Source organism: Rhea americana, unplaced genomic scaffold (genome assembly GCF_003343005.1).
Source record: "Rhea americana isolate MKP2758 unplaced genomic scaffold, rheAme1 scaffold_221, whole genome shotgun sequence".
In the NCBI taxonomy this organism is placed as follows: Eukaryota; Metazoa; Chordata; class Aves; order Rheiformes; family Rheidae; genus Rhea; species Rhea americana.
Window position 1 is genome coordinate 938,481 of NW_028186333.1, and position 11,016 is coordinate 949,496.

General features: G+C 37.3%; 1 protein-coding gene across 5 annotated transcripts in view; it reads left to right on the top strand.

Moving 5' to 3' along the window:
- Nucleotides 1-10,775, top strand: part of MTUS1 (microtubule associated scaffold protein 1) — a 124,525-nt gene extending 113,750 nt beyond the window's left edge. For 3 of the 5 annotated variants that reach the window (XM_085305503.1, XM_085305504.1, XM_085305508.1), the window contains 3 exons: nucleotides 2,787-2,903; nucleotides 4,310-4,407; nucleotides 5,244-10,775. In XM_085305503.1, coding sequence (XP_085161629.1) covers nucleotides 2,787-2,903; nucleotides 4,310-4,407; nucleotides 5,244-5,460 — 432 coding nt within the window. In that variant the 3' untranslated portion in view covers nucleotides 5,461-10,775. The other 2 variants (XM_085305507.1, XM_085305506.1) reach the window with 2 other exon arrangements.
- Nucleotides 10,776-11,016: the final 241 nt, after the last annotated feature.

Genomic DNA, 11,016 nt, shown 5'->3' on the forward strand with positions numbered 1-11,016 from the left:
AATTGAAAGCTGAAGCGTGCCACAAAAGGCGTAACGTAGCTTTCTAGATGATCAACAAATGTTTTGAAAGTGCCATAATCAGTGTRGGCTGTCTTGTATCATTACCTCAAAATTCACTTTTTGTTTATGAGTCTTAATGCATTTTTTTTCAAACTGGTTCATGCTTATTGCTGATGTATCTTTTAGAAAAACTGCTTTTGTCTGCCTTTCTTCCCAAGGCTGCTGTCATCTGTGATGCTCCTGGAAGTAGAAATGTGCRTAGAACGTTTTCATATATCGGAGAGGATTAGATATAAACATGCTTGTCTTTCCAGTTTGAGCTTTAGAATTGCTTATCCAGTGAAGAGAAATTCTAAGCTWAAAACTCATTTAAAATGCTTTATTAGTGGCACATCTTCAGATTTTGCCAGTTTAGCTACTATAAATGATCAGTCTGCATCAGTTTCCCCTAGAAGCAGGTGACATGCAAGTGCAGTAAGTCTGTGTTTTCTGGCAGTAGAGTCTGTTAAAAATAGTGGTTTTGGACACAGACGATTTGTGTGCAGCTGCTGTTTAATTTGAGAACAGACTTCAGCACATGCTCCTCATTTTAAGAACTGGTAAARCATTTAAGACAGAAAATAAAATAGAGGGTCAGTTCTATGTAGTATGAGACCACAAGGTAGGAMAAGTGGGACAGGAGGAAGACCTGGTCAGACAGAGGGTGGCAGAGCAGAACCCAAGCTATTTGGCCTCTKCCCAGGTACTGGGAGCCCTTGGGGCAGAAAATGTGAATAATCACAGAGCTTTGGGAAGGGAAGAAGAGCCAGAGAAAGCATCTGCTGTGTGTGCAACAAGTGCAGACTTACCTAATAGAAATTATTCTAGTTTTCACTGCAATTTCATTTCTTTCTCTCGCACTGTTTATTCTAGAGGCAGGGCAGAGCTGCAGCCGGGGGAATCTGCCATCACAACACGCTGCGGTGGTTGGGAGGGAGGACACCAAGGCAGGCGTCACGGGGAGGCTGCACTTGGGAGTCTGAACTGCTTTCCAGAAATACATTCAGACATTATGTAATTTAAAGGAGCAATAGTCGATGCCTTAATGGCAGTTAACATGAGACAACTTCAAAAGCTTGAGGCTTCTCTATGGAAGAAGATTAATTTGACCCAGTAGACTCTTCTGTGCTAGATACAAATTCTGCACAATAAGAAATTTCCATTAGCCTTTTGAAGACAGATATATTTTTAACTCTCCAGTTCTATCTAACTAGTGTCACTTGATATTCCTGTAGGATATTCTGTGTGGAGGTTTTGGGTTTTTTGTAAAATTCTTACCTAGATGTTTCAGTCTTTCATCTGACTTTATGCTGGAGAGTGAATAACTAACATGGTAGCTCAGATGCAACTTCTTTTAAAAGAAATTTAACTCTTAGGAGCAGAGGAAGAAATTAATAAAAATGACGTTTTCCCCTAATAGCTCCTAAACTCTGTGTAAAGCCATAAAAATAAATAACTGCAAATTTGCAACTTTTTTGTCCCATTCTCTGAGACACAGCAGTATTTCTGCACAGAGTCCTCTGTTTAAAAGTAGTAATTAAGTAAGAATCATAAATGGCACGGTCCTTAAATGAAGAAGAATGAAATGCATAGCTGATTTGGCCTTTGCATTAACTGTGGATGGTACTGGTTGTGTCCTCACTTTCCGGCATAGCACTCGGACACTGTCTGTGGGCTGCATCCCACAAAACTGCAGGAGGTTTTCCTGCAACTTCTTACTTTTCTGATGTTGCAATGAAGCTGTTACTCAACTCAGAACACCAGTAGTCTTACCAAAATACATTAAAACAAGTTTTGTTTGTTTTTAAAGATAAACTTAGTTACACAATATGCTTGATCATTCAATGTCTTCTGTTTCTGTTCCACTCATGCTACCTGGAAATGAATTGAAACTTGTTTTTGTTTTTTTTTTCTTTTTTTTCTTTTCTCTCTCTCTCTCTCTCTCTTTTTTTTTTTGATTCCCCTTACTTTGCTTGCAACTACACCTTTGAAATCATAAAGACATCTTTTACTCTGTAAAATTCAAATGGTTCCTTACTCTGGAAAATAGATCCTTGAAGGAAATGCATCTGACTTTAAAAAAAAAAACAACAACAAAAAAAAAACACTCAGATTCATGTCCTGACTTGCTGTATAGCAGATGAGTTACAMTGTACAACAGTGCAAGACTTGTATTTGCTGTTGCATTGCAAGGCCATTAAGAGGAGTGTAAAAATGTCAACTTTTGTTTACTCCGTAAGAGCTACCTTCAGACTCAAAACAGTGAAAATTAGCTACGGTCAAGTTCGTAGGTTTAAACTTTAAGTGCTACTCCAACACCTGAAAACTTTAAAAATATTTACCCAAGTGGCTTTTGGGTATGAGTTATGTGTAAAATGAAGCAAGTTTTGGAGCTCCCAGCCTTAGAGAGCGCCTTTGGGCACACCCRCAAGGAGTTTTGCTGTGATAGCATTAGTGCCTTGCTTTTGATTCACAAGGGTTTTTCCACAGTTGTACAAAAACATTTTCTAAATGTTTTATTCTAAGAAAAGCTGCAACTGTCCTAAAATGAAGAACAAACAAAATCAGAGGAGAAAGTGGTACTAGATCTTTTTTTATTATTATTCAAATTGATATTCATATTGATTACTTAGAACAAGTAACTCTTGTTACCACATTTATTTTCTTTCTCTTCCTAAGCAGCAGAAAAATACTTAAATTGTTTCTGAAATTCAGGGTAATAAGCGAATTCTATGGCAATCTTTCAGAAAAACCCACAGATAATGTATCTGGAACAGGAACTGGAAAGTTTGAAAGCAGTTCTGGAGATCAAGAATGAGAAACTGCATCAGCAGGATATAAAACTGATGAAGATGGAAAAACTGGTGAGCTTCCCTTGGGGTCTGGCAATTTAGGACCATGTCTCTGAGTTATCTGCTGATGAATTCAGGCTGGTCAGAGTTGCATGCAAGGATTAACCTTTTGCTTAAAATGAAGCATTAAATTATAATGTGATGTGGTCACACTGCAGGTACGATTATATCAGTGTTAGGTTGTAATGTGGTGGTGGCAGGGGGGAAGGAGTTACCAGATGCTGTAAATAACGTTTTAACCCCTAAGACGACTACTGCTTTGTTTGCATTGATGTAGCTGACAGCATAGGGTCATCTTGGGGCCCTTCCACATCTCCTCTCCTCTCCTCTCCTCTCCTCCCCCCTACCCCAAAGAAAGATCCTTACCTGCTACCATTGCTCAAGAGTTAGGGAAGAACCTTTTGAGCACATACCCAGCATCCTGGCCTGCACTGTCAGGAAGATGTTAGCACAGAGCTAATCTTAATTAAACCAAAAAGACACACCCCTCCCACAGGTCGATAAATACAACTAATTAACATAAAATATGATATTGGAAAAACTAYTTTAATCTTCTCATCTAGAGTTGATTGCTCAGATCAAACATTTTAACTATTATTTTTAGGCTGCTTCAAGTTGTGTGGCTTTGTTCCTCATCTGTCTGTAATTACAAATTCTGCCCCCCAAATTGCCTTCTCCTGTGGAGTTACTTTGTGTTGTCTGGTTTGTAGGGCACAGCTTATCTTGGGTGGGGCCTTTGAGTGCTCTTGTAACACTTGCACAAGACTTTAATGAGGATGTATAGGAAGAGGTTTGGATACCAAGCGATACTTTCATGTCAGCTGTTCAGCATTGCACAGCATCGTGTGTTACTCTGTACCCACCGGTCTACAGCTCCTGTGCAAAAATCCTAGAAAAACTTCAGGTATTCTGAATGAAGATTGCCAGTGTAAAAGCCCTTAGAACATTCAACCATTTAATCACTGTTTTTCCTTAACCTTTGATAACGTACTGCAGTAACAAAGTGGAATGAGGAGAGCAGCAGGGAGAGCCGATTACATAGAGGAGCGCTCAAATTTTTCACTTTATCATGTTATTTCAAGAAAGTCTGTCCACCACTATTAGAAAAACCCAGTTAGTAACTAGTCAATTGGCAGATATCTTGCCTGTTTTTTTTTTTTTTTGCTGTCATTTAATCAGCACAAGTGCAAAATGCTAGTGCTATGCAAGAATAAAATCAGTAGACCTGTTTGATCATTAGAAAATATTAAACCACTACAGCAAGTCAGTTTTGCATTACTCCAAGGTCACTGTTTTTGCTTTTATTGTAATACAGTCTGCAAACTCCAGATTATGAATATCTGTTATGTTATAATTTAGTCAACAGCCTTATGAGCATATGTATGGGTTTTATTTTAACCTGTGACATTTTTTGAAAGGTGGAAAACAATACAATCTTAATGGATAAATTGAAGAAGTTTCAGCAAGAAAATGAAGAATTAAAAGCTCGAATGGACAAACACATGGAACTTTCAAGGTGAAAAATATCTGAGGACTTCTAGATATTCTTATTAACTGAGAGAAGGTGTTCCTGTGAGTAGGGGAGGAAAAAAAAATCTGTGTAAATATTACAGTGACCGATTTTGGTCTGAGTGCTTAAAAAGAATATACTCCTTCCTTCCCCACACATACYTATACAAATCTGCATTCTACTGTAGAAACAAGAAACAGGAAAAGATTGCAAGGAGTTAAAGGCTCATGTTCTTCAGTGCTCCAAAACAGTATTTCAATGAAGAGAAACCAACTCAGGAGTATCTTTTTACAGTAGCTGGATATGGCCTCTTTGAATATTGCTGGTTTGCGAGATAGGCTTGGCTTTACTTTTAACCATTTCAATTTAGTGATTTGTCCACAGCTGTAGAATGACAAAGGACAAGTGTGCTTTAGTTAGCAGTAACAGCAATATCTAGGTGGGTCTGAAGTTTTTGCAACTTGATCCATTGCTTAAAGAGATGGGCAAACTCTTGTAGTTTGAAGGAAACTATGTAGAGCTGGGCCTGCAACAAGGTCCAGAGGCTCCAGTATGGCATTTGTTATTTTAAATAGGACATGGAACACTTTTCAGATGCTTTTTCTGACCATCTTCACTGGTCTTTAGAAATGCTTCTTACTAGGACTCTTCCTCCTGCTCTCTTCAAGTTGCAAGTTTAAATTCAACAAGCATGAGAACATACCAGACCACACTGCAACTAATTTAGTTCAATCAAAGCAGGGGGTTTTGTACAATTTCAGAAAGCTGTGTTTCAAAATTATGTTCAATAATGTAACTTCCAACTTGAGTTATGTGCACTGATGTAAATCTTATTTTTGCAGGCAACTTTCTACTGAGCAGGCTGTTCTACAGGAGTCACTAGAAAAGGAATCAAAAGTAAACAAGCGTCTGTCAATGGAAAATGAAGAACTCTTGTGGAAGCTGCACAATGGCGACCTATGCAGCCCAAGAAAACTGTCACCCAGTTCTCCATCTGTGCCTCTCCAGTCCCCACGAAATTCTGGTAACTTCTCTAGTCCTACAGCATCGCCAAGATGACATCTCTTGAGACAGAGACAACTGCATTTCATTTATGATCTGCAGAACTGACCTGAACTTTAATCACAGGACCGAGAGCTATATTAGCTGAGTATGATGACTAAACATAACTGGAAACTATTTGGTGCAAAAACAGCTATAAGAGACAGACTATGGGAGTAAGACACTCATGTTGTTCCTCCCCAAAAGACTTGATTATGACCTCTATGGACATTGTTGCACAAAGCACTTAYGGAGCAAGGAAGTCTTGTTCGTTGCCTTTTCACCTAACTATAAGAAAAAGCTCAGGGGCTTAGAGATAAAGATCACAACATTTATAATATGTTCCTTATCACAGACACTTTTTTAAGGCTGTGTGTATGCGTGTGTGTGTGCTGTGAATGGAATGGATGTAACACACTGTGTGTGTGTGTGTCTAATGCTGCCTTCTTTGCTGTGTATGTAATAAAGGATAAAAGCTGACGACTATACATTGACATGTACGTCCTTAATAATGTCAGTATGCATGCTTTTAGCAAAGACTACYCTTACCCAGAATGGAAGAGAAACTGGCATTAGTACTATAGGTTACTTTTCTCCCTCTTTCTGGTTTCAGTTCAGTACAAGAATAGCATGAAAAGCTTTGTCAATTGACTTGCTGGTGGCCTATTTCAGTATGCAATTTTGAATGAATTTTAAAAACAAAGTTGAATCACAGTCATATTGTGCATGGATTATTTAATATCCACACACAACTGTCAGTTATGATTTTTGTTTTTTTGCAGGACACAGTTATCTTGGCTTTTAAGTCAGCAGTCACAGTCAGAATTATAAGTAGGGTCACCTTCATAGTCAGACCTTGGAAACTAATAGTTGCAGGTTTATATGCCTAGACCTATCCTTTTATCTGCTGAAAAGAATTACTTATTTCCCAAGGACAGCATTTTAATTGCAGAGGCCATCTGCTGAGGAAACAAGATGCAAGTTAGAAAGCTAAAGGAAAAAAGGTAATAATTGTCTTTAGGTGCATTCTTAACACAATTCTCAACAAAGATCTTTACGTAAAATAATTTGTGAATACCAATTCATTTGGTGACAACATTTTACTTTTCAAGTCTTAGTACTTTTATTAACATTCATCAGGGTTGGCTAAATCGCTATGAGTCGGAAGATGGTAACTGGATGTAGATGCAAAACTTGCCAGTTTTGCCATATCTTCCCCACAGACTGCAGAATATCAGTGTTTTCCTAGTTCATTTGTCAAAAGATCCTGCACAAGATATCCTGCAAAATAGGAAAAAAGCCTGTCCCTACTGCTTAAGCTGGAGGATAAGGGTGTCAGAATTTCATGAAATGTGCTGTGCTTCAAGTTTAAATAAGGTAATGGCAGAGCCTTGATACTCCCTTGGTCAGACCTGTTTAAGATCTCTACATCGTATCTACTAAACATAGGTTCAACCTCCAGTTAGTATTACAAAACACTRTTAGTGCTTACATTAGCTTGTTTTTCAAAGTACCATGAAGTACCATTTTCATGACCCCTGCTCTACTACTGTATAGCTAATGCTGTTATCTAGCTATGAAGTTAACTCCTTTGGAACACTGTATCTTCTAAGCTTCCCTGTGTTTTCCAGTAGCTTGGGAACCTTGAACCTAGGTGATGGAAAGAGTTTAGGGAACTAAAGTGGAGAAGCACTTCAAACCATTTTACCCAAGACTTGAAAAATCTTGGCACTTCACTGAGGAACACAGACAAGACTCGAACAGTACTYGTTCTGTAAGTAAACTTGTAATATTCTTCAAAATGTGACTAATCATTACATTTACCTAATTTTAAATAATGTGCAGGTTAAGGGTGCCCTTTCTATGGAACATTTTACTCTGTATCCCCTTGAAGGCACTGTACATGCCACTGTTAGTGGTGTCAGGACTTAATCTGTGTTCCAGGGATCTCAGATTCAACTATGAAAATTCTCTGTGGGCTGAAACTTGGCTTAAAGCATATCTTGGAACATTCTTTTATTTTCTGTGGTCAAATCTCTTTGACACATGTATTTGAGCTGAATGCTTAAAAAATAAACTTTTTGTACTGCTTAAAGGTTTTTTTTCCCTGATTGTTTAGTCAAATGATCTTTAATCTRAAGAGAGACATTTTTTGAAATGCTAAAAACTAATGCCTATTCAGCACAGGAGAACAACAACAGTAAAGCTTCAGTGCACAAATTATTAATGTTCAGCTAAACGATTGCAAATTTTAGCCTTACTAGTCTAATGTAGCTAGCAGTTACACAGGGCTTGCTTATGATGATTATTGGTTATTCATTTTGAGATGGCTGTTCCAAAAAATGGAAAATGGAGATAACATCACAAAATCATGTAGTAATAAAATACTTGACTACAGTGGGATTAACATAGGGACTCAATGTGAACGAGTGATAATTCTGTTTCTAAATCTTTCTGCAAATAGGTGAACTGCATAATGTTGGAAATAGCATTGAAAACTGACATTTAATGGAATCTAAACAACTCACTTTATTAAAATTCTCACTTTATTCAGGAATTTTTTCTATAAGAAAAGTCACAAAGTTTAACCATCTAAGAAGTCAAGTAGTATGAACTGTTGTCTAGCACTATTAAGAACAGTATTAGCTTAGCCGTGGTATTACCTCAAACAAAACACAGTGCATACAAATGTCTGAAAATCATGTACAGTATGCCCCTGCAGGTAATGAGGAAGTAGAAAAGCTTTTCCAGCCTACCACTATAGAAAAGTGCATATGGTAGCAGTCRTACAAAGACTGTGGAGGCAAAATTAGATACAAGTTAACAACACAGGGGACTTTTCACCTCTGAACTTTTTGTAACTGGAATCTGTAATCATCTTGAAAAGAAATGGGGAATTCTTGTAGACAGAAATTAAAACTACAGAAATATCTGTTTAGTGTTTGTCCTCTTGGTCAGGAAGAATACTGAATACTCTATTATTAGCACTGTTTCAATATTTGGCTGSTGCTTTAATATAAATACTGTATTATTAACAAAGGCTCTATGTGGTCCAGTAAATTTCACAGAATKTTTTGCTAATTTCTTCAACATGAAATTTTCTTCAGGAAAAGCTAGAAACCTGCTCCACTGTAAATATATTCCAAAGATCTAGTGTTAGCCTAGCAATTATACTCTGTTCAGATACTCTGACTAGTGGTTCTCATCTCTAATGATAAGTTTCAAAGGAAGTTTACAGTGACATTTGCATCTGCATTGAATAGTTTGTAGTCATTCAAACTAATTCATAATAACATGGTATTGCAAGGTTAGTGTAAAATATTTTGCTCTGTGGGTATTTGGTTTTCAGTTACACTATGCTTTCAGTAAAATTTGAGATGAATCATTTCCATGTGCTAACTGAAGACTCTTATGTTTCTTATGATAAATACCAAAGACACTTCCATGTACGTGGACAGCATGCAATTCAGCAGGAAATTCCCTTTATACAGTAGTTTACCATTGTTTTTAAAACTACAGTGGCCTGACAAGCAGGAAATTAGGGCTGGTGTGAAGTGGTTAAACCACTTATCAGAAACCTGGAGTAATCATCAAACTTGGAGTAATCATCAAAGCCATATGATAAGGCAGCAGCAATTTGTTTTTTGCCTTAGCAGAGAGGTGACAGATACAGAAGTAGAAAAACAGTGCTGGTAAATTTAGGCATGTGACTTTGACATTTAGATTTCTTGCCTTAAGCTTCACTTTCTTACCCTCCATCACCCTTAATTCCTGTGGTATCTGTATGTGTTTCATTGAGGCAAGAGGAATCAGGCCTGCCCATAAAGCTCTTGATAATTAAAGAATCATGCTTTTAGTTTGCAAAGATAAGGATTATTTTGCTGTTTGCAGAAAAAACATGCAAAAAGTTCTCCCTTGAGAATGTACTTGTAGTTAATCTTAAGAACTGCATGTGATCACTATATACGTAACTATTAAACTTGAGGAAGACTACTAGAGTGATGTACCAATAGATTTATGTTGTCTTTACCTCTTCTGCCAAACTGTCATCAAGGAAGTGATGCTGCCCCTTGAATTGCTGTGGTGCTAAACAAGTTGGAACAGGTAGCACTATCTTCCAGTTGCTAGATATTTTAAAGAAATATTAATTGTCCAATTAAAGGCTCAAAAATGCTTTGAAATCTAAGAAGTTGGCACAGCTCCTGCACTTCAAAGGGAATACTATTATGCTTATCAATGAAAAATGCTAGTAAGTATTAAACACACAGTAGAGCCTCATCCAGGAGCCCAGAGATAGTAACAGTTGCTTCTGTCAGATTAAAGTCCTGCCCRGAGAAAAATGGTAGGAAGTCCTTATTTAGCTGTTTGATGAAACCATGTTTCACTGTTCAGTCATTTGGTAACAGTACAGCATGCTTGTTGACCTTCTCTCTACTATTAGAGCTTATCAAGGGATCAAGGGCCTGCCTCTTCTGTGTTCTAAATTGGTCCCACTGCTATACATAAGGTAACTTTAAGAAAAATAAGTACTTATTTCCAGGGGCCAAAACTGGCATCTAGGGTGTTTTCTCTATGAAACCTACTTAATGGGCTATGCATAGCCATTTCAGTCTTTTAGTGACATTGATCATACTGACATTACTTTAGAGTGCAGGAACCTAAAACAACAACTTAAGCTTGTTTAATCCTATCATTGGCTACACTAATAATTAGGTTAATGATATTATGATGAGATGCTATTAGGAATACTTTAGCTATCACTTCACAAATCAGTCAGTCCTGTATGCATTTGCTCAATCCCTTGGGCAAAGGGATTATTCCAAGCCAGCTCTGAAATAAAGTCAAAGATGGGCTGAGAYGCAAGGGTGTAAGCAAGGGACTGGTCTCTAGTTTGGTTCTTCATGCACTCAGAATAAGCTGGGGTTTATATCCCTTGTAAATAAAGTGGCTTGCATTACAATTTTTGTCGCTTCGACTTACACTGCTGAGTAGTTTTGTATTGGAATGGTGGGTTCTGTGCTTGAGCCCTAGGAAAGAAAGCCATTGCTGAAATGTCAGACTGCTGGGATCATCAAGTTCTTACCTTTTCTCTAGGAAGTCTTTTTCCTTGTACTGGTAACTAAATCCACGGTGAGGGAAGCAGTTGCTTTTTTAAAAATCCAGATCTTTTGTGTAAACAAAACCATCTTTCCTTTTCTCCTAAGTAAATTAATACAGTAAGTTGAACTTATTAACCTGAGAAAACTTCTCCTGTATAATCATTCAGTATTGTAGTCATGTTTTTCCTCTGTAAATGTATCATATAAATAAATACAAGTTTTATCTTTAGCAAACAGGAAATATGATATATGTGCTATTGAGGAGTAAACTATGTATTAGAAAACTGTAAGAATGTACCAAAATAAGGAAAATCCAACATACCGTACTCCTTACAAGTCCCTGAAGCTGTACCTTCTAGCACCTTAATATATATTTATTACTGATCTCTTCCAAGACTGAGAATTTTCTTTGTGTATGTTTTTTTTATATATATAAAAAGTGTATATATACACACACAAATATATATGCACAGAC